This window comes from Fukomys damarensis, unplaced genomic scaffold, assembly GCF_012274545.1.
Source record: "Fukomys damarensis isolate Sample0158 unplaced genomic scaffold, DMR_v1.0_HiC HiC_scaffold_1, whole genome shotgun sequence".
NCBI lineage: Eukaryota > Metazoa > Chordata > Mammalia > Rodentia > Bathyergidae > Fukomys > Fukomys damarensis.
In genome coordinates this window covers 55,541,721-55,566,652 of record NW_022900913.1, presented here as the reverse complement: position 1 = coordinate 55,566,652, position 24,932 = coordinate 55,541,721, and the positions used below count along the sequence as shown (strand labels likewise).

The window sequence follows — 24,932 nt, the reverse complement described above, 5'->3', positions numbered from 1 at the left end:
CCTGAGCAGCCCTTTCACCCCCAAGCAAGTCGTGGGAATGAATTTTCACTGCATGGAGCCCCTCTTGCATATCCCATACATAATGAATGTGCCCCATTATTCATAAAAAACTGTGCCAGCCACTAGAAGATCTAGATGTTTGGAATCAGAAAAAAGATGTATGAGAGGAAATCCATAAAAATAGAAATATACTAAAAAAGAAAAAAAAAAAAAAAAAAAAAAAAAAAAAAAAAAAAAAAAAAAAAAAAAAAAAAAAAACAAAGAATCAGTGGAAGACCTGGTTTTTTTGAAAAAATAGAAACAGACAAAGCCAATGCTACCAAAATAAGAAACAACCCCAACCCAAATCAATACAATTTGAAATGTAAAGGCAAAATCACAGCGGACACTGCTGAAATCCAGATTATTAATAAATATAAAAACTTATACTCCAACAAATGGGAGAATCTAGAAGAAACGGACACATTCCAAAATACATATGAATTACCAAAACTGAATCAAGAAGATGTAAAAGCCCTGAGCAAGTGAGTAACAGACAGTGAAATCAAGGCAGTAATAATTTAAAAAAAACTATCAACTAAAGTCAGGGCTAGATGGATTCATTGTTGAATTCTGTAAGAATTTTCGGGAAGATCCAACAGCAATATTCCTCAAACTCTTTAATGAAACTGAAAGGGAAGAAGTATTCCCAAACTTTTTCCTGGAAGCTAGCATTACCCTGATTTCAAAACTGGACAAGGACCCAACTAAAACAAGAAAAAAACAGACCAATCTCTTTAACAAACATACAAAAGTCCTCAACAAGATATTGACAAACAGAATGCAACAGATCAAAAGTTCATACAACATGACTAAGCAGATTTCATCCAGGGATGCAAGGATGGTCCAATATATGAAAATCAGTAAGGGTAATATATATAAGAAACAGAGCAAGGACAAAAATCACGAGATCATCTTAATAGACTCAGAAAAAGGCTTTGACAAAATCCAACATACATTCATGACAAAAACTCTGAAGAAAATAGGTATAAAAGACTTTATCTCAATCTGATGAAAGCTATTTATCACAAACCCATGACCAACATCATATTAAATGGAGAACATCTAAAAGTTTTCTCTCTAAAATCAGCAACAAAACAAGGATATCCACTATCACCACTCCTCTTCAATATTGTAGTCAAAACATTAGCCAGAGCAAGCAGGTAAGAGAAAGAAATGTAAGGGACATGTATAGGAAAGGAATAAATCAAACTATCATTATTTGCAGATGACATGATCCTTCACACAGAAGACTCAAACAATTCCACCAAAACACTCATAAAACTAACAAATTTAGCAATATAGTGGGGTATAAAATCAACTGTGTTCATGTACATCAATAAAGAACTCACCAAGAAAGAAATTAGGAAAATGGTAACATTCACAATAGCATCAAGAAAAATTAAGTATTTAGAAATTAACCTAACCAAAGAAGTGGAAGACTTCTGTAACAAAAATGTACAGCAGTCAGAAAGAGGAGATAGAGAATGACATCAGAAAATAAAAGGATATCCCCTGTTCCTAGAATGGTAGAACCACTATTGTCAAAAGTTGACAATATAGATTTAAAGCAATTCCAATAAAAATGCCAACAGCATTCCTCACAGAACTAGAGAAAACAATCCTAAAATTTATATGGAACCAAAAGAGACCTAGAATGGCAAAAGCAATTCTGACAACAAAAACAAGGCAGAAGGCATTACAATCCCAGATTTCAATCTACATCACAAAGCTACAGTGATACAAACAGCATGGTACTAGCACAAAAACAAGACATGCAGATCAAAAGAACAGAAAAGAAGAGACAGAAACAACCCAAGGCAATTCAGTTATCTGAACTTTGACAGAAGGGCAAAAGCATAAGTTGGAAGAAATTTAGCATTTTTTTAACAAATGGTGGTGGGAAAACTGGTTACATGCATGCAGAAGACTGAATCTAGACCAATATCTACAGCCATGAAGAAAAAAAAAAATGGATCAAAGGCCTAGATATTAAAACATAACTTGCTCAAAGATAAAACAGGTAAAATCCTTATGGACACAGTCATAGATAAGGACTTTCTGGAAAGAACCCCAATTACATGAGAAACAATATCAAGAATCAACAACTGAGATCATACCAAATCAAAAAACTTCTGCACAGCAAAGGAAACAACAACATAAGTGAAGCGACAACCTAGACAATGGGAAAAATTTTGCTGTCTACTCCTCAGAGGACTAATACCTAGAATATATAAAGAACTTAAAAGAATTAGATATCCCAGAATAAAAAATCCAATAAAAAATGGGCAATTGAAATGAACAGATGCTTCTCAGAAGAAGCAGAAACTGACAATAAATACATGAAAATATGTCCAAATCTCTGGTCAGAGAAATGAAAATTAAAATGACACTGAGATTTTATCTCACTCCAGAAAGAATTGATGTTATCAAGAAATCAAACAATAACAAATGCTGGGAAAACTGCAGAGAAAAAGGAGCCCTTCTACAATGTTGGTGGGAATGTCAAGTAGTGAAACCACATTGAAGGCCGGGGATTTAGGTCAGTGGTGCCACCACCTGCCTCACAAGCACAAGGTCCTGAGTTTGATCTCCAGTACTATATATATAAAAACAAAACACTATAAAAATTACAGTGAAGAACCTTCAAACAACTAAAAATAGAAATTCCGTTCAACTTAGCTATTCTTCTAAGTACCTTCTTCAAAGAGTTAGAAACATTATAATACAGTGATTCACCCATTCCTATTTATAGCAGCACAATTCCCAATAGGTAAATCTTGAAAGCAGCATATATATCCAACAACAGATGAATGGATAAAGAAAATGTGGTATTTACATATAATGAAGTACTGCTCTACCATAGAAAAAGATAAATCAGAGTCATCTGTAGAAAAGTGGAAGAACCTCGAGACTATAAATGTTAAGTGAATAAGTCAGACAAACTAGCAAAAGAAAAGATAGACAACAGGAAATAGAAATCTTTGGTAAACAAGGAGATCTTGAGATGGAAGGAAAGGGGAAGAGAAGGAAAAGAATAAGAATTAAGATGTGTTATGTACATGTAACTATCACCCACAATGAATGTAAGTAATCATTATGCACTACAAACATGTACCAATAAAAAATTTTTTTCTTTTTCCAGTATGGGGGATCAAACTCAGGATCTCTCACTTGCAAGGCAGGCATGGCACCACTGAGCTAATCCCCAGCAAAAAAAAAAAAAAATTTATATATACTTATGAACTATTTTCTCACCCGATGTGCTACACTATTGCTACATATTTATTAGTCTTGACATTAATTAGCTGTAGAGAATGTAAATAATGAGTACAAATTTGTGTATGTTCTTACAGATATTGCTGGAGAGAGTGTTATATTTCCTATAGATACTTTTAATTCATCCAAAGAAGCCATTGTATGATGTGAGTTATTTGGAAGTGCAGGTTTGATTTCTATCCGAATCTTCTTTGGTTCTTCATCTTCAGAGTCAGAATCACTAGATGAGTAGAAATGGTTCTCTTTGGTATGTGAGTTCAGTTAAAGAATTTAGTCTTCCTATTAACTTACTGTATAACCAGTTTTCTACATATTTATAAAAAGGAACAAAACCTTTAAAGGTAAAACAAAGAAATAAAATTTTTTATTAATAAAACTTTGTCCAATGAGAAGAGTCACATTTTATTACGGAGTCACATTTTATTATTAATTTGAAGAGATTTAAGTAACACATTTATTGTGTTTTAACTGTCTACTCACTTGTCAACACAATCCCTAAGAATACACACATAATGAAAGGATATCATTCTGGTTTGCTTCTGGTTTAATACTATAGCCTTCTTCATCCACATCAGGAATGTTCTATGGGAAAAAAAATTTACTGTAATGACAACTATAATATACAAAATTATACAGATTAGCAAAACAGTCAACTATTACTGAAGAACAAAATCATTTATTAAATATCAACATGTTAAAATTGTTAGCACTGTGGAAAAGTTGTATCTTTTTAATTAGCTTCAAATCACACTCCATGTTTCAGACATGTGAAGAAAAAGCTACAAAATAGAACAAGAGAAACATAATTTCAGGACAAAAAAACTGCCAAGATGAAGACCAATTCAGAGTGTTCAAAACCTATGGTTTCTAATGTGAATCAGAGAATATGTGAATTAAAAAATATTGTCAAAGTAAATATTCTCAAAGCTACAAGAAGCTATATGGAAATATAAGGGACAGTATCCCTTTGAAGCAGTTTAAAGTCTGGGTGAGCTATCTAGGACAGCACATCAATATCTGCCCACATCTCTTGAAGAGTCATCATGTGCCTCCTTAGAGAAGACCTTGTTAAAAGGTAAATAAAACTCGAAGCTGAATCAGATCAAGCCTCTAGATCCAAATACCACTTTCCATAACATGGAGACATAAAACATAATATACTATGGGAATCAATCAGAAAAATCCTGACTAAAGTAAGCTACAAAACAAACCATCTAGTATCTTCAATAAATAAATAAAAATAGAAATAATGACTAATATAAACACTGAAAGGTTACCTGAAAATACTAAGGAGTGGTATAGTGGTTATGTTTCAGAGATATATGTGAAATATATTCAGATGAAATTTTTCTAAAATAAATAAATATATGGGGGAGGTAGAATGTAAGTATATGTACCTGCTTAACTTTATGAAACAGAAAACCACTGGAAGAATAATCTAAACATAATGAAGTTGTTTGTCTAATAAAAGAGGATAATGGAATATAAGAAATAAAGGAGAAAGAGACACTTCTCAATATGCTTTTGTGTTTTAAGTTAAGGCAAAACAACATGTAAATGTTTAGGGATAAAATACTGCAATATAGTACCTTCCATTAAAATAGATCAGAAAAAAATTATATACATATACAAAAAGCACACATATTATACAGAACAAAAATGTTAAAGTAAATGTAAAAAATAAGTAGGATACAACTGTTTGTATTATTCTTTCATCTTTGTAAGTTGGAAATTATTTCCAAATAAATGTTAAAAAAAAAAAAAAAAAAAAAAAAAGACTGGGGACCAGAGATTTAGCTCAGTGGTGCTGGTGCCGGCCAGGCAAGAGCAAGGTCCCAATTTCAAGCCCCAGTACCAAAAAAAAAAAAAAGACTTCCTCAGTATGTCATGGTGTTACAGTCAAGTGCAGATTAATAAGAAATCAAGATGAAGTTTCATCAAAATACTTTATTCTGGGCCAGGGATTTAGTTCAGTGTCACTGTGCCTGACTGGCAAGCGCAAGGTCCTGAGTTCGATTCCCAGTACCAAAAAAAAAGTAAAAAAGCTTTATTCTTATTCCAGGTGGCCTACAAAAACACCAGATACAGGGGCCAGGGATTTAGCTCAGTGGCAGCATGCCTGCCTTGCAAGCGCAAGGTCCTGAGTTCAACCCCCAGTACCAAAACAAAACAAAACAAAACACCAGATAGGGTAGTCCTGCTGCCATTCAATTCAGGTTTGCTTTCCACGATTTCAATTTCCTGGGGCTAATTGCAGTCTGAAAATATTAAACTGAAAATTTCAGAAATCAACAATTCATATATTAAAATAACTTTTATTACACTGTATTTTTATAACTTTTATTATTGTTGTTAATGTCTTAATGTGCCTAATTTATTAAACTCTCATAGGTAAATATGTATATATAGGAAAAAAATACATACATACATATGAATGTGCACAAAAAGAATCTTACAATATATATTCCTTAAATAAGAGGGAACTACTATATTTAGTCTCCTGGAGGTTCTATCTGGATCTGGTAACTGACACATCTTTAAATTTGCTTACAATGCACTAATACAGTGAAACAAGTTAAAATGACGCCAAGCTTTTTTCTGTAAAGCTGACCAAGGTGCTTTTGGGCTAAACTGAAGATTACAACTATAATGCCTGGCCAAAATATATAAACAACTACTTGAAGGTACTGGAGGCTGACTTAGACTAACCACTAAAAGAGCTGTACCAAGTGATTCACCCAAAAATTATAAATAAATAAAAATGGAAGTCTAAAAAGGTTCAACCCATAGGAAGGCAAGAAAATGAAATAAAAATGGGGGGGGACAAGGAAAAAAAGAAAATGGTTGACTTAAACTCTGACATCATTAAATATAAATGGTCCAAATATATCAACTCTGTATCAACTAAAAGGCTTCTACAGAGCAAAAGGTATAATTAACAGAGTTGAGAGACCACCTACAGAGTGAGAGAAAATATTTATAAACTATTCACCCAAAAAGGGATTCATATTCAGAATATATAAGGGACTTTAACAACTAAACAGCAAAAACGCAAAAATAAAATGGTCAACAAGTGTAAGAAAAACTGCTCAACATCAGTAACTATCAATGAAATGCAAATCAAAACCACAATGAAATATGATTTCACCCCAGTTAGAATGGCCAGGTAACTGGACTCCAATGTTTATTACAGTATTATTTATAGTAGTTAGCCTAGATGTCCATCAATAGATAAAAGGACAAAATGTAATGGAGTATTATTTAGCTACAAAAAGGAAATGAACTCCTGTCATTTCCAATAATATGAACAAACTTGGAGACATGTTTAAGGGTAATAAGTCAGGCACAGAAACACCAGTTAATACATGTTCTTACTTATATGTTGAAGCTAAAGAAATGATAAAGGTTTTGAGGTAATGAATATACCAATTACCCTCATCTGATCATTACATTACATTATGAAATGTCACACTATATTCCATACATATGTATGATTATTGAATTGATTAAAAAATAAAACTATATTAAAATTTAAATAATAAAACCACAATTAGTAACAAAAATAAATTATGGTTATAAATACTGAGACTGGTTGAATACAAAATATGATCCAAATATAGGCTGTCTATAAGAAAATCATTTCAAATATTATGATATAGGTAGGCTGAAAGATGAAGGATGGAAAAATACACATTAATAAAAATATTAAACAGGCAGAAGTAGCTTAGTATAAAGCAGACTTCAGAAAGAAAATTACCAGGGCAAAAACTATATCCACACAAAAACCTATGTTCATAGTAAGTTTACCTCTAACAGCAAAAAACTGGAAATGACTAAAATATCCTGCACTAAGTGAATGTTTAAAAAATCACTTGTACATCCATTACATGGAATACTAGTTAGCAACAAAAGAATGAACTCTATGTACTGTACACAACTTACATGAATATCTAGATATTGTGCTAAGTGAAAAAAGGGAATCTCAAAATGCTATATTGTATGATTCCCTTTATAATGTTCTTGAGTTAGACAAAATTATAGAAATGGAGAAAAGGTTACTGGTGGCCAGAGGTTGAAGAGGGGTTGGAGAAAGGAAAGGTACTCAATTAAAAAAAAGCAGCCAACATGAGGGATCTTTATGGTAATGGAAATGTTTTTTTGACAGAATTATATCAATATACCAATTGTGAAACTACAGTTTTCCAAGATGTCACCATCAGGAAAAGGGAATAACGTGTATGTTCATGATATTATACTGTATTGTCACTGCATTTTGCTAATTCATAATTATTTCCAAATAGATTTTTACAGCAATAATTCAAGGGTATTTTTCTATGCTAGCACCATTCACAGTAATTTAATACTAATAACATCTTTTCTATGACCTTACAACCCATACTCCTGAAGTGAATCAAGTGATATGAAGAACAAGATAGGCCACTTTACCTATCAATTTTTAAAATCACTTGTAATAGTGGTGATTTTTAAAAAAATTATTATAAGGGGGGCCAGGGACTTAGCTCAGTGGTGCAGCTGCCTGCCTTGCAAATGCAAGGTTCCAAGTTCGATTCCCAGTACATATATATGTATAATAAGGGAGCTCAACAAAAAGTTTCATAAATCTCTCCTCTAGTATTTTTAATTTCATAGACCTTAAAAATAAGATGAAGAAATGAAAAGTTTTCTACCAACAGAATCTACTGATATTTTTTAAAATAATTAAGACAAGGGCCATAATTAGGTAATAAATAACAATAATTGGCCATAAAGGGAAACAAAAAAATAAGTCTGTTTTCCCTGCTAATCACCACTGTAATCCATCTGTCCAAAGGCAACCACAATTAAGAAGCTTGTTTAAAAAGACATCACATGCATATTTATATTTTTTTAAAAACAGCAATCACTTAAAGAAAGTCCATTATTTCCTTTTAATTAATAAGTTTAGCAAACAAATCAACCTTTTGTAATATCTGACTATTATCTTGTCAAGTGACTATTTAAAAATTTAACCAGTTCTCATTTTATGGATGTTTCTGGTGTCTCCCCTGTCCTATATATATATGTATCTTGATCAATAGTGTGTATGTGTGTCAGTACTGTAGAAATATGCTGTATTATGAACACAGGCATGACAGTAAGTTCCTAGCAGAGTAAATTCCTAGAGTCAAAAAGAATGTGTACCAAAGCTGTAAGTATATCAAAATTTTGATATGACTGAAACTACAGTAGTTTTATTTTAATTTGTATTAGTTTTAAGTAGTATTTATTACAGTTATTTACCATTTTTATTTCTTTTTATGAAAACTGCCTGCTTTTATTATTTTCCTATTAGGCATTTTTGTATTCATTTGTATAAAATTTTTAATGAAAGTAACTAGCTCTTTGTTAGATGTCTTGCAAAGTTTGTCTTTGGTGATTCAAATCCTTTTTGTTTAATAACAATTTATTGAAATTATATGGTGTGTGGTGCAGGCCTGTAATCCCAGCACTCAGGAGGCTGAGGGAGGAGGATCACAGTGAGTTTAAGGCCAGCCTGAGCTACATAGTGAGTTCAAGGCCAGCATGGACAAATAGTGAGATTCTGTCTCAAACCTCCTCCCCCACCCTCCGTGCCCCAAAAAATTACATGGTGTATTTTACTATGTTGTTTTATGATGCATCTTTTCTCACATGTGTATGAGAAAATGGTGTATTGTGTATTTTATGGGGTCCTTTTATGGTGTATTTTTTCTCATGTGTATATGAGAAAATGGTGTACTGTGTGTTGTGTTTAGCCCAGTTAAATATGGCCTACAGTTCAAAACTGCCTAAGAATTGACCACTAAGGAATAGTATAAATAAGCTGAATTAAAAATGTTTCAATGAAGCATATTAAAAGAAAACATGTAAAACATCAAGTAATAAAGAATTTCATTCATTGTTGTACCTATCTGGGTAACTTAGTGAGACCCTGTTTCAAAATGAAATAAAAAACTGTGTTGTAATTCAGTACTCTGAATTCAATCCCCAGTATCTTCCTCCCAACCCCCAAAAGAAAAAAATTGAAATACAAAACAAAAACACTAGTTTAGCCTGTTACTAATGTTTCACAAAACATTTTTAGTTATTTTGGTATACCATTATTTTGCAAAAATGTTTTTATACCAAACACAGTAACAGTTTTATACAGGCACAAAAAATAAGCAAGAGACAGAGTACTTGAAACACATAATATGAGTAGAGTCTTATGAACAGTTTGAAAAATATACTGCCTATATATTATTTATAGCATCTGATAAATCTCAACTTCACCTCTCCCCAGGAGCTTCATCTGGTATCTTATTTAATTATATATAAAGAAATAATTTAACCGAGAAAAATAAACAAGTCTTCTTTAAAACAAAACACACAAAAATACTGAGCATGGTCATTCTTGCTTTTATTTCTAAAGTGAGAATCTCTTAAATAAAACTCAAATGTATGAATACATAAAGCTGAATTTTAATAGAGCTAAGGCTAAATTAGTTAAAGCATGCAGATTTGTTATCTGGTATATTTTCCAAGAGAGAGCATGCTGATATGGCATCATCCTAATTTTAAAAGCAAAATGTCACCTTTGCAAAAGTAGTTTAAAATACTAGTTAAAAGGAAAACATCTGACAATGTAAAACCACAATGCATCTTCAAAATTATTATTTTTATTTCTTTTTCTTGGTACCAGGGCTCAAGCTTGAGACCTTGAGCTTGCAAGGCAGATGGCAAAACCACTAAGCTAAATCCCCAGCCCTTCTCAAAATAATTTTAGGGCTGGGGATTTAGCTCAGTGGTGCCACCGTCTGCCTCACAAGGACCCGAGTTCGATACCTGGTCTCCCCCACCAAAATAGTGAATTTATAAAATAACATTAGCATTTTTCTTTGAATGACTGGTTAACAAATATGCTGCTTTTTTTTCTAATGAAAAAAGCTAATTTAAATTGATTATATCAAAGTTAATTACACTTACAAGTGAATCTGCATCAGGGCATTCCCTATAAAAAACAAAGAAATTATCAGAAACGTGAGTTTTAGAACAGCCTGCTAATTATACCATCTTTAAAGTACTTCCTTGCTATTTAAATACAACTTTCATTTAAACTCTAAAATTATTCAGCAAAATCAAATCATAAAGATTAGAATGTATAAATCATAATCAAAAGAAGGCATTCCTATACTCGTAATACCAGATAAAGCACAAATAACTTGCAAGTATTCTAAGAACTATTTTCAAAGTTACTTCTTTCCCATGAATATAGTACTTGTGCATCTTATCAAGGAACTTGTCAGTTCTCTCTTCCCAGTGGCTTTTTACTCTTTAAGTAAAGAAAGTTTATTTTTAAACGATTCCCTTAAAGAAGAAAGCTTGGATGGAAAAATGAGAACCAAGACCTGTCATGTAAAGGTGCAAGATTCCAATGATGAATATAACTGTACTGTATACCTAAAAAGAACCAATAAACTCAATGAAGAAAAAAAAAAAGAAGAAAGCTTGGTTTTAAAAAGCAAAAGCTTTTTGTAAAAAGCTAAAAGTGTAAATAAGATTCAAATGGTATAATTGAGAGTGTGAAACAGAAAGAAAGTGGCTAATGGGAAGTGGGAAGGGGAGGGAAAAGGAAATAAGGGAAAAGACATAATGTGAAAAATGAAAAATGGAAACAAAGTCTTTGTAAATAGGGAAGGGTGAAGGGAATGAAAGGAGGGCAGGGGTATGGGGAAAAAACAAGAGCCAAGCTATATCATGTAAAGGTACAAGATCCCAATGATAAATGTAACGTATTGTTTGCTTTAAATGAACCAATAAACTTATTGGGAAAAAAATAAAATTTTATACATAAAAAAAGCTATATTTAAAATGGCAGGTAGTCTAAAAACAGTTAACAGTGGATAAATTTATATCGATACATACAATTTTTAAATAAAAAACTTTAAGACATTTCAGCTCCAGGTAAGTACTTTTTATAACTTAAAGTCAAAATTAATTTTCCCTTAATAAATGAACAGAATTCCAGTTGGAATAGCTTTCTAGTCTAATATAAAATATAGTTGAGAACTAGTATTCTATCATTTGATTGATGGAACAAATACTGAGTTTGCACTTAAGCTAGTGAAAACTATTCTTTTAAAGTAAAACTTAAACACAAAGACCAAAACACATAAAATTAAGGCCTCTGAGATCATAAGGAATAAAGTTATACAATCTAAAACTCACAAAAATTAGAGTGTAGATGTAAAAGGCATTTGGATCTCAGACTTGAGACAATGCATAGACTATCAGAATCTTATAGAAACAGAACATCTCTATCTGCACAAAGATAAAGCACAAAACAAAAAAACCTACAAGTGTGTGGTTAAAGGAAGACAAATTTAAAAATGAAAAAGCAAGATGACTATACTGCTCTTAATCCAAACTGAAGTATCAAAGGGACAATACAAATGCAAACCCCACTTGTCCTTATATACACTGAAAAGTCACTTTTAAAAAGCCCAGAATGGCAATACATGCCTACAATCCCAGCTTCTCAGGAGGCTGGGGGAGACCCCTTGAGCGCAGAAGTTTGATACTCTTCTCAGCAACAAAACACTGCCCCCCCAAAAAAGGCAGGGGTGGGGTCACTTTAAAATTGCAAATTTTAAAATACAGCTTCCTGGGGCCCGGGGATGTAGCTCAGTGGTTCGGTGGCCTGCCTTGCAAGCGCAAGGACCTGAGTTCAATCCCCAGTACCAAAAATAAAAATAAAAAATAAAAAATAAAATACAGCTTCCTTACTGGTAGATGGAAAATACCAATATATATGGCGGGGGGAACCCTGTGTATGTTTTGAGGAAATATTCCAGAAATGGCACAATAATAAATTAAATCCTAGAAAATCAAATTAATCAAGATGTTAGAATATTTGTACTTTCTCTTTTAAAAAAAAAAAAAAGACAACTTAATCAGGCATAGTGGCACATGCTTTTAATCCCAATACTCTAGGTATCTAAGGGAGACAAATCTCAAATTCAAGCCCATCTTGGACAATTTAGTGAAAACTTGTCTCAAAAAAGAAACTTTTGGGGCTGGGGATTTAGCTGAGTGGTTCCGCTGCCAAGTACAGGGACCTGAGTTCGATCCCTGGTACCAACAACAACAACAAAAAATTTTTTTGAAAGGCCTTAGGGATATATCTCAGTACAAAGATCATGGATTCATGGATTCAGTCCCTCAATCCTTTGTACTAAAAAAAAAAAAAAAAAAAGAGACAGAGAAAGAGAAAGACATGGTTTAACATAAAATGTTTTAAAAGCCCATGGCTTTGAGGCAGATGCTCTAGTTATGCAGTAAAGCACTCATCTGTTTGTCCTACAGTAACCTACAAAGATTAAGCCCAAGAAAGAACAAGATCTGACCAGGACCCATCTTTTACAACTACTGGCATCTTAAAAGTCTCCAGAATCTGATGTTAAGGCATGCAAAGAGCCTCTGGAATTTAAGCAAAGTGAATTGTAACATTTTTCCTGATAAAAAGTTGGAAAAAAGATTATGATGGCGCAATGATTTAAATATTGGCTTTTGACTCTTATATTCTTGTTGGTAAAAAATATTCCACTACTTGGGAAGCTCAGGCAGGAGGATCACAAGTTCAAGACCAGCCCAGGCAGGTTAGCAAGACCCTATCTCAAAATAAAAGGGCTAGGAAAGCCATGGGTTCAATCCCCAATACAAAACACAAAAACAAAAACAAAAATCAGATAAATTGGCTAGTTTTAAATTTATTCATAAATCAACTGGTTGAACTTCAATATGTATTTCCAGTATAACAAAAAGAAATTAGATCATATCCTTTTAGCAAAGTATCCCTTCAAAACTGCTCAAGAAAAACATTTGCAGAAAAGATGATAACCATAGATATAGTAGATCATATTGCAATTAGTCTTACTTTGTTAACCAAATACCACTTTGGTGGAAAGAAGAGAATTAAAACTGGGTGGGGGGGCTCTTGAGAAATTCAGATAACAAGAACAAAACTAGGTAGGAGTGCTCATCAAAATATCAAACCTCCAAAGGAGTTCCACTGATTATGCTAGAGTAGAGATTTTAAATATTTTTTCATTTTCAAATATTATTACTTGATGAACAAGTCACTTAAGATTTTAATTAGTGTCTCTTCAATCTAAACATACTAATAAATTATAGAGAAAAAGATTCTTTTGCTTCAAGTTTCTCACTGATCAATCACAACTCAGTGTTTCCCAGTCATGGGCTTACATGAGGAATCACACAGTATACGTAAAACAAAATAGAACAAAAACTGATGAGGTTTCATGCCCAGAGAATCTTGATTTAATTGGTCTGAGGTAGGGCCTGGCAGGCATAGATGTATTTATTTACATACTCCAGGTACTTCGAGAATTGAGCCAGGTGTGGTGGTGCACAACTGTAAACTTAGCATTCTGGAAGACTGATGCAAGAGAAGGGCAAATTTAAGCCCAGCCTGGGCAACGTAGTGAGATACTGTAAAAAAAAAAAAAAAAAAAAAAAAAAATTAAAGGACTGGGGATGTAGCTCACTGTGAAGGCCTTGAATTCATTCCCCAGTGTTGAGAAACCAAAAAAGAAGAGTAGAGAAGAATTTTCTTCAAACAGGTGACCAAAGGTATCCTCTTGGTTAATAAGACTGACACATTTTAGTTCGCTCTTCACTTTTAAGCTTCTAAACTTTGAATTATTTCCAAAAGGCTTTTTATTTAATTCAAACTAACAATTTCATTCTTAATCACTTCTAACACTGAAAATAATGTGGCTAAGATTTAAAATACTTACACAGATTCTGCATCCTTTTCCTTTTTAATTATGCCTGGCAAAGCAAAAGTCTTTCTTTTCCTTGGTTTTATGCCTTTAAGATAAATGTATATTGTTACAAAAATATAATAATTCCTGACATATTACACTTAGGAATACTTGTAATTAGACATGGTTTGTTCATGATGTTTGATGCTAGATTTGAATGAAAAAAATAAAAGTATCAACCTTATTTAAATCACATAGTAGCAAAGCCTTATGATAATATTACACAGTGTAATCTATCAATCACCAAGAGATTATAGAACATTCACATAATAAATTTCTTTTCTCTTTCCTAAGTCACATTAGTCAAAAGCAGTATACAGAAATCTTCTAAATATTCACAGATTTCCATTACACTTTGTTATATATGTAGGTCAAATTATGTTTCTTGTCTATATGGTCACAAAATTTAAACTGTTTAAAAAGATGACCCAACTGATCCATTAAAAATTCAACAAGAAAATTTGCAACATGGTATTCTTTGCATTTTTATATCATCCCAAGTATATTAGAAATGTATCCTGTCATACCTGAGAAGGGGAATCATCTTTGTTCTTTCTCTTCTTACATAGTAAGCCCTATGCTTAAAGGTCATCATTTTACTGTTGATGGATTTCAACACTGAAACTTTATGAGCTTCTTTGAGAAGTGAGCAGTAAGAGATCTTGAGTCACCTTTACTAACCATTCATCTTATATATGATGAAATTCAAAGGAATTGTTTTTGCTTTCTAACTCAGCAAGAACAAGAATCCAGGTGTCATAGAGTAATGAACTTGTTATCATGCAAAACGAGTGCCCTAAACTCCATATTAGTAAATGGTATTGTGATTTGGGTAGGGAGGATACTGGGGGCTGAGTCCACGTCCAGGCCTTCCCATTGAGCTATATATCCCGAGTCCTTTTTCGAGACAGGGTCTAAGTTGCTAAGTTGTCCAGCCTGAGCTTGGACTTGTAATTCTCCTGCCTCGGCTTCTCCAAGCACTAGGATTATAGGGATGTGCGACAACAATGCAGATTTTTTTTTAAATTTTGCTCACTTTAGGATGAAAAGTTAAGTTCAGACAACTTAAATAATTACTGCTCCCAGTCAAACAGCTACTGAATTCAGGAAGCCTAGGCTCCAGGCCTACTGATAACTTTAATATTGTAATAAACTAACACACGTATAACAAATCATTTTTCCAAATTCTTACATAAAAATTGGAAAAAAGGATTAATGTTTTCAAATTATTTCTATTAGCTCACAAATTGGGACATATAAAACATGAATAAAAACTAAAAGCATCTTTGGTCTCTTATTCTATAAAAAATACCTAGTTAAATAGGAGTCAAGCTAGATGCAAACTTTTCTACCAAGTGTACTGATCTCCCATTTTGAATGATAGCAATATTAATTCGTAATAATAAATGAAATGCTGCCCACTGTGGAATCAGCACTCTACATTAATGTGCAGTGATGGTTTTCACATTCACGACATTAGAAAACTTAATGATGGATGTCAACAAACAATCTGAATATATATTTGAAAAAATATATGCATTTCATCTTTTAAAATATATATTTGGTCTAGGGTGTGGTTCAGAAGTACAGTGTACTTCCCTAAGATGCACGAGGCCCACAGTTCAATAATCATCATAAAATGTGTTTCAACACACTTATATTCCTTCAGGCAATTTTATTGTTTAATAACAATAGGCACTTGCAGTCCTTCAAACTACAATTTCATATTTTTATGTTATTCAACAGACATGCTACACTAAGGATGGTAGGCCCTCTTTATTTGTTCCACAACAATACAATGAGCAAAGTGCCACATACACTGATAAGATTATACAAGAAGTTAACTTACCTTCAACTGCACTAGCAGGGTCACATTCTTCAAATTCAATAAGGCCTGAAAGGAAGGGGAAGCAAGTTCTAGTAGAAAACAATTATCTGATAAATCCATTATACTACACTTTCATTAACTTACAATTTAACTTCTAATACATCTTTCTAATGATTCTGTAATATGTTCTAGTGTTATCAGATAATTAAAATATCAGTAAGTTTTGTAAAATTAAATAATCCCCAAAATTGAAAAAATCATCTAATTTGACCACAAGTCTAATTTGACCACAATGATTTATTGAGAATCTTTTATATGTGATATCACAGAAAAGCACACATAGAACATGTAGTTTCTGGTTTCAAGGAATCTGCAACACAGTTAATAAGAGAAAAAAATACAGTAAGGGGTAGCTGCTTAATCCTTGGTGGTGCTCTTGGGAAAAATAAGGGTACCAAGATAGTAAAATATTACTAGAATATAAGGATGAGGCCTCATTATTCCTATTCACCACTGTATCCTTAATTCTTACATTAATAATGACTAAGAAAAACAATATTTGTCACTTCCACCCAAAAAAGTTTTAAAGGGTCAGGAAATGATCCAATTAAAAATGTAAGGAGTTGGGACCAGGGATTTAGCTCAGTGGTTTTGCTGCCTGCCTTGCTTAATAATAATAATTATTATTATTATTATTATTATTATTATTATTATTAAGGAGTTTATTCAAGCCCATTCTGCAAATCTGGAAGCTGAGAAATCATTTAATGAAAGGTCTTAAGAGTTTGTTCTTAAAATCCTTTAGAGGACTGTAACAGTTCACAATGAGATGAGAACAGACAAAGATGATAATGGCAAAGAACTTAATTATGTGCACCTCATACGAACCAATTTTTTCCTTGATTTTAAGATTATGAAAAATCACTAACATAAATTACTAACAGCTTATTATGTACTATGGCTTTTCTAAGTAATAATAAAGTGTGAGAATCTGAAAGTTTACCCCAAAAAAAGCAACCAGAAATGTGGTCAGTCAAAATTCTCCTACAGCTACATAGCACATTTTTGTACCAGTAACTACTTACAGAACCTCTAAGCTACAGGCTTATTTTAGAGAGGAGAAATAAGATAAAAATAAAAACACACCAATGACAATCAAATTATATTCTTTACAAATATATATTTTTTAAATGTAGGACTTTTACAACATCACCTTAGCAAATATGGTATACACAGAAAAATATTTTAAGATTTTTGGGCGACTTCATTTATGTGAAAATAGTGAAGGTACCCCTTAATTATAAAATTAATCTCTTCAAACAAAAGTCTGCATTTTTCTTCAAAACCCTTTTTCCTATACAGGTATTATCTTGATTAATTTGTCCTTATATTTTCTAAATATTCTCTTAAAATCTTTTTTAAGATAGCAGTTTCCAAAAAAAAAAAAAAAAACTAAAAGTAAAAACCATTTTTTAAATCTACTAAATTTAAAAATACCAAATCCTTTAAAATCATAAAATATATGTAAAATGTCTGAGTACCACTCACATAAATTTTTCTATTAAAGGTAAAAATATCAACAGTTTCTCATATAATAAAACCAAACATACTCTTTTTTCTATATTTAAAAAAAGCATTGAATTGTGCACATAAAAGACTTTAGTGGCAAATGCTCCACATGCTCTTTCACATGGAAGGCTTTGGATATCTGGCTCAGGCACAGCTCAGCTGGATATCAATGCATATTCTGACCTCCCTTGTACCATGTCACTTGTGAACTGTTTCACAAGTGGAAAGTTTATTCAGCAATCTCCCTCAAATTCACTCCACTGCCCATAGTTCTGCTATTTAATCATAAGACATTATTGTTTTGACAGTATTGAGGCCAGAGTGGAGTTTAATGAATAGTTTGCTACAAATGGAATTTCAAATGTTTTAGACTCAATTAATTCTGTTGTCAAAATAAATAACTGCTGTTAGCACTTAAATTTTATGCTGGGTCACAAGGGCAATTTAGTTTGTATAAAAGTAAATAAAACCACACATTATCTAAAAATGCCACTATGAGTTCAATTAAACTCACAGAAAAAGAACAACTACTCCAGAAGGTCAACATTTCAATGCAAAACCATTCTTAAATATGATCCTTTAATCAGCTGGTTGTTGTAAAATGTTGCTTTTTTTTCTATTTTTTAAAAGGCTAGCAATCTAATAAATTCACCCAAGTCTTATTTAGATCAAAATTTTAGAAATGTTAGATGAAGGAAAGCAATTTACTGAATATTAATCTTCAATCACCACAAATGTTTTGTGGAATGAGGTAAAGTACAAAATACGTGAAATATTTAATTAATAGTATCTGCTGCTTTGGAATCAATCCTAAATCTAAAGCCACCAACAAAGCAAGTCTGCAATTTTAAAAAGTGACTCCAAAATTCAGTATGTCTGGACTATTTAAATCAAGAGTATTTCTGCTCAGTCTCAACCTAAATCAAAGAATATTTAATTAGAGCCAAGGTCAAACATACAAACATGTTCAGACATACAAAGTCTAAAGAAGGAATAGGTGGGATGGGGGTAGGGGATGACTAATAATAATGTAAGTCAATGACTGCACTTTCAAACTTGTTCTTGAGCCTGAGGAATGTAATACAACCACATTCCCACATGCCTGGGATGATGAAGTAGGCAAGTCAACACAGAAAACAGCATCAAACTCAAATGTAGTGATACACAAAGGTCAGGAAGTTCAAGATCTTGTTCTACCATTTGCTTGCTGACTGACTGCTTTGGACTAGTTACTTTACCCTTTCTGAACTAGACTATACCATTTATAAAAAAGGATTGATAGCAAGAGCATTTTTGTTGCCGTATATGCTTGCTTTCTCTACATATGTCCATAGCTTTTTTTCTAAAGTTTGAAATTAATGTACAGAAAACACTGACACGTTAAGGTGTATCTGTATTGTATGAGAAAAGGAAAAAATGGAAACACAGTCTTTGTAAATAGGGACGGGTGGAGAGGGTGGAGAGAGGGTAGGGTGAAGGGGTATGAGGAAAAAATAAGAGCCAAGATACATCATGTAAAGGTACAAGATCCCAATGATAAATGTAACTGTATTATATACCTAAAAAAATACCAATAAACTTAATGAAAAAAATAGGGAGACAGATCTCTGACAAAAGGAAAAGAAACTAAAAAAATGGGGGGAAGGTAGTGGAGAGGGAAATGAGAAAATAATTAAAATGTTTTATGTACATATACCAATTCCCCAAGAGGAATGTAATCAAATTCAATGGTTAGGTTTAACGTTGACCTTATGGGGAAATTTGATTCAGTGCCTGTCCAGTTTGGTATGTGACCAGAATCGTGGAAAGAATTAGGTTCATGGACTGAGATACACTGTATTTAAATTGTACAGTTTGGTGAACTTTGACATGTGTTAAATTTGTGAGTCTAATGCCTTAAACAGATAATATAGATAGCCATCACCTCATACTCCTTTGTAACCCACTCCATGTACCCCAAGGCAATCACTGATTTGCTGACATTATAAATTAATTCATATTTTCTAGAATGTTAAAGAAACAGAATCACATACTCTGCATTTTTTTGCTTTTTTCACCCAGCATAATTATTCCGAGATTTATCCACAAAGCTGCACCTATGAATAGTTCATTTTTAGTGCTGAGCAATATTTCACTGATCATACAACAATTTGCTTGCTCAACCTGTTAGAGGACATCTGGATTACTTCCAGTTTGGGACTAATTATAAATAAAACTGCAATGAACATTTATACATTTCTTTGCAGACGTAATTTTCTTCTCTCTTGGATAAATATGAGTGGAATGGCTGGATCATACGGCAGATGTATGCTAAGACTGCTAAGAACCACTAGGTTATTTTCCAGAATGGCTGTAGTATTTTATACTGCCACCTGCAGTGCAGATGAATTACAGTTCTTCCACATCCTCAGCAGTACTTGGTATGGTCAGTGATTTTATTTTATTTATTTATTTATTTTTTGGTACCAAGGATCAAACTTGGGTCCTTGTGCTTGCGAGGCAGGTGGCGGAACAAGTATATATCACGGTTTTAATTTGCACATCTATAATTACTCAATAATAAGCTCAGTATATTTTCATATACTTATTTGCCATTCATAAATTCTGTAGTAAACTATCAAAACCTTTTGGCCATTTTTTTTACAGTAAAATGCATAATTTTTTATTTTGAAATAAATTATAAATTGTCCAAAATTTTTTTTGTATCTGTATGAACTAATGGATGCTTATTTTATTCTTTGGGTTATAATCCAACTACTCATTACTTGTTGAAGACATTCCAGAGTTAATCACTCAGAACTTTTCAGGATGTCATCTATGTCCTTCTAGAACTGTAAAACTCCTAAGCCACGTGCTGTGGTGCACACCTGTAAACCCAGCACTCAGGAGACTGAGGCAGGAGAATCATCATGACTTCAAGGTCAGTGAGTTCAGGGCCAGCCTGAACTGTATAGCAAGACCTTCTCTAAGAAATAAAAAATAAAAAATAAACTATAAAAGTTCTGCTTTAAAAAACTGTGACCTTCAGTTAGACAAAGCCTTCTTAAATATGATGCCAAAAGCATACAAAAAAAATTTTGTAGATAGATTTCATCAAAATTAACTTTTTTTTCGGTACTGGGGATCGAACTTGGAACCTTGCACTTGCAAGGCAGGTGGCGGCACCACCATTAAGCTAAATCCCCAGCCTTCAAAATCAACTTTTGTTCTTCAAGAAATACCATAAAGAAAGAAAAGCCACAGACTAGGAAGAAATATTTCACAAATATCTGATCTATGACTCATATATGGAATTATTACAAAAACAATCCAATTTAAAAAGATCAGATTTGACATACCTTTGGAAAAAGAAAATTACAAATGATTAATATGCACATGAAAAGATGTTCACCGAGCCCTAGTCATTACAGAAATGGAGACTAAAAATCACAATGACCCAGGTACCTGGGATTCTGAGGCCAATACTTCACAAGTTCAAGGCTAGGCAGGGTAAGTGAGACCCTGTCTCAAAATTTTAAAAAAAGGCTAAGGTGTGAGTAAGTAGTAGAGCATGGGCTTAACACTCATGTGGCCCTGTGTTCAATCTCCAGCACCACACACACACGCACACACACACACACACACACACACACACACATCTCACAGAGAAAGAATGAATATTATACACACACACACACACACACACACACACACACATATCACAGTGAAAGAATGAATATTAACTTCCTAGAATGCCTAAATGTCAAAAGACATCTAATATTGTACTAAGTGCTGGTAAAGATAAGAAAAAAGTGGATCCTTCATGCATTGCTGGTGGTAACAATAAAGTGTTGCAGCCACTGTGGAAAACTGTTTGGCAGTTTGTTAAAAAGCAAAGCATAGTCACTCCACTCCTAGCATCTATACAAGAAAAATAAAAGCATATGTCCAAAAAAAACTTGTATCTTAAAGTTCATAACAGCCTTACTGATAACAGCCAAAACCTAATGCAAATATCTATTAACAGGTAAATGGCTATCTGGGAGTGGTTGGGCACACATGTAATCCCTTAGGATTAAGAGGCTGAGCCAGAATTGTCATGAACTCGAGGCCAGCCTAGACTACATAATGAGCTCAGGATCAGTCTGAATGCAAGTTCCTGACACTTGCAATAATATGGATAAACCTCAAAAATATGCCAAGTGAAGCCAGGAGCAAAAGATGACACATCTTATGATTCCATTTTTATAAGATTTCCAAAGCCAGGCATGGTGGTACACACCTGTAATTCCAGTATCCAGGAGACTGAAGCAGGAGAATCACCATGAGTCTGAAGGCTACATAGTGAGTTACTTGGGGTATTATGATAAGTTCACTATAATAGTATCTTTTATCTGAGAAATGCCATCTCAAGTGAAGGATGTACTACAGTCATGGTTTGAGTTAGGTTCTTTTTATGTGCTTCAAAGAACTAAAACCTTGTCCTTGTTACTACTATACACACAATTTTTACAAACTGAAATCAGCTCAGATATTTTGTCAAAAGACTTATAGATTTATTAACATTTTAATGGCTCCCTCAAATTAATGAACTAAGATGCCTTTACACAAAGCCTGCTCTTAGGATTATTATTCTGAGGATCGATTACTGTGCTGTGATGTGAGTGTAGGTGCAATTCATGCAGGAAGTCTGATTAAGTGATTTCTTACAGCAAGAATCTGCTTTTTGATAAGGCTGCATATCAGGAGCTATACAACTCTGATGTATTATGACATACCAACTGCTACTGTACTACACAAGAAATGTATTCTCTAACACACTGGGTGTGGGAACACTTTCTGTAAAGGGTCAGATAATGCTTCAGACTTCATGAGCCATACAATCTATCATAACCACTCAACTTTGTGACTGCAATACAAAAGCAGTCACAGACAATACATACATGTCTGCGTCCTGATGAAATTTTATTTATAGACGTGCAAAACTGAATTTCATACAATTTTCTTAGGTCATAAAAGATTACTTTTTAAAATTTTTTTCTGGGTAAGGATAAGGTCAAAAGGCTCTACAGGTTTGGCATTTATACTAAATCTTCCAGAGGCCTTAAAAGATGATACTTAGATCATAATTTTTAAAAATTATCTTTGTTTTATAACTCATAATTAATATACCTAATATAAAAGCTAAAATATTCTAAATATCTAATCAATTAATCTTGTTTATGTATGTTGACCACAGGAATTTCATTTTTCCATTTTCTTTTTTTTATTGTTTATGTCCACCTTTCTGAGGCCTTTAATGATATAAATAATCTATCAATTTTAAAGATCTCCATCTTTAAAGTTCTCAGAAACCCTCAAATGGAAGCTATAAAATCTGACACTGTCCTATAATGAAAATATAGACCACCTTTTCAACAACCTTTTATTAAACATACTAGCCCACTAATTATTTTCTTTTAAATTATTCAATCTTTTGCTTCCTGTAAGCAGAAATTTGCTAAACTTTTAAGAAATTTGTATAAAAAGCAGAGAATAAAATTAGAATGACTATAAAATAGAAAACATTAAAAATATGAATTTTAATCTCTTTTAGAAAGTGAAATACATAATAATGGCTAGGCCTAGGAGGGTAGCATCACTAGAATATAAACAATATTTAAAATTAGAAAACACTTATTTCTTCATCTTTCAGACCACTCAAAACATCTACTTACAGTGACTCAAATTCCAAGCAGTAAAAAAAAATCTTCATATATAGAATTTGCCCAAAAAAAAAGTATACCCATAGGAAAAGAAAAACAGTATAGTATTTAAATAGCAAATATGAGATATCATGAGATTAACTGAAGAGGTGCTCAAAGTAGTAGCCATCTGTTGAAAAACATCATTCTATTGTTTTCTTCCTAAAGTGTGTATACATTTTTTGGTGAACCCTCTATAATTATTAAAATACCTCAATAAGTAGAGGAAATTTTTAATACTCTCAATGCATGTGATTTACAAAGAAAAAGAAAAAGGTGACATGTTTTATACTACCATAGAAAACAGACTAAAGATTAACACATCTCCACCCACTTGATCCTACATGCATGACTGTCCCATCGGATGGGGCAAACAGATCTAATCACTTTTACTGGTCTTTTTACTAATAAAATTAATAAAAAGCTGCCAGATGGAATAGTCATACACATACCAATCAGTAGTTCTAATTCTCAGCAGCAAGACATACGAATTTTGGCCCCATCTCAAACATGTTATCATTTTTGGCACTATGGGTTAACTTTTAAGTATACAAATTTCAGAGAAGAACTGGATCTCTTGTTTTCTTGCAAAAAGCTGTGAATTCTAGAAAGAAAACTAGTTTAGGTAGGAACTCATCCACCAGAGGGGGCCCTTATAAAACAAGAGAAATAAAATATTAATGATATTAATATTAAAATATTGACAAAAATCTAGTTCAGAATATATCTCAGAATTCAACACAACCACACAAAAATTTCTGTGTATGTTCTCTTTCTGACAACATAAAATTCCTGTCATTGTAATGTGTTCCTGGACTTGTTTAGGTGTCCAAAAACTGAATTACATGAAGACCATGCATAGCAACTGCACCAGACAAGTAAAATTCATCCCTTCTATTTTTCTCCACACAAACCCCTTTTATTAACTTTAAAAAGTTAGTTCTAGGATCTTTTTTTGAAACCAGTCACAGTATCAATAGTCACTTTAAACAGCCACCTAATTTTAGGTTTACCAATTCTAGGAAAGCACGTATCATCACCATTCCTAGCCTCCCTTTTACCTCCTACCATTTAGATAATAGGTATTGTCTACAAGTCTTTGTAAACCTATTAATCAGGAAACATAGCAGTTTCTGAAAATAATATTAAATACTTAATAACGTCCCAACAGCTCGTGTAAACCTCAAATAACCCCTTTCAGGCAGGCACTACTATTATGGTCACTTTACAGATGATGGAACTGAGACTTAAAGGACTCACTACTGGTAAAGAGCAGATGACAAATTACTCTACTTCATAAGGGACAAAATATACGTGACCTATAGATCTAGAACTTAAAGAAGTCAAGCAGTGAGCCTAAGGGATAATTCTGCTCTACAGCCACTTTAAAAACCTAACCCAGGGAAGGGAATTTATAAGACACGTGGGTTAGGTGTTACATTTTTCAGAGAGAATGTATAAGCAGGTAGGCAGGCAGAACATAATGCTGTCGTTTTTGTTTGTGTTTTTCTGGATCGAATTCGGGTCCTTGCACTTGCAAAGCAGGTGCCAGAACCACTGCACTAAATCCCCGGACTGGGCAGAACATAATGAATAAAATGGTTCAGCAACCTGGAAAAGCTGTTGCTACTGATGCATAACATACTGCTA

The 24,932-nt window shown here is 33.0% G+C and overlaps 1 protein-coding gene across 1 annotated transcript in view; it reads right to left on the bottom strand.

Annotated features, from left to right (window-relative positions):
• Positions 1–24,932, bottom strand: part of Fcho2 (FCH and mu domain containing endocytic adaptor 2) — a 106,370-nt gene that overhangs the window by 44,389 nt on the left and 37,049 nt on the right. Inside the window, exons 9-13 of the mRNA XM_010637338.3 lie at positions 16,012–16,056; positions 14,136–14,208; positions 10,303–10,327; positions 3,843–3,900; positions 3,394–3,569 (exon numbers count right to left, since the gene is read on the bottom strand). Of these exons, the coding sequence (XP_010635640.1) occupies positions 3,394–3,569; positions 3,843–3,900; positions 10,303–10,327; positions 14,136–14,208; positions 16,012–16,056 (377 nt within the window). The remainder of the gene's footprint in view (positions 1–3,393; positions 3,570–3,842; positions 3,901–10,302; positions 10,328–14,135; positions 14,209–16,011; positions 16,057–24,932) is intronic.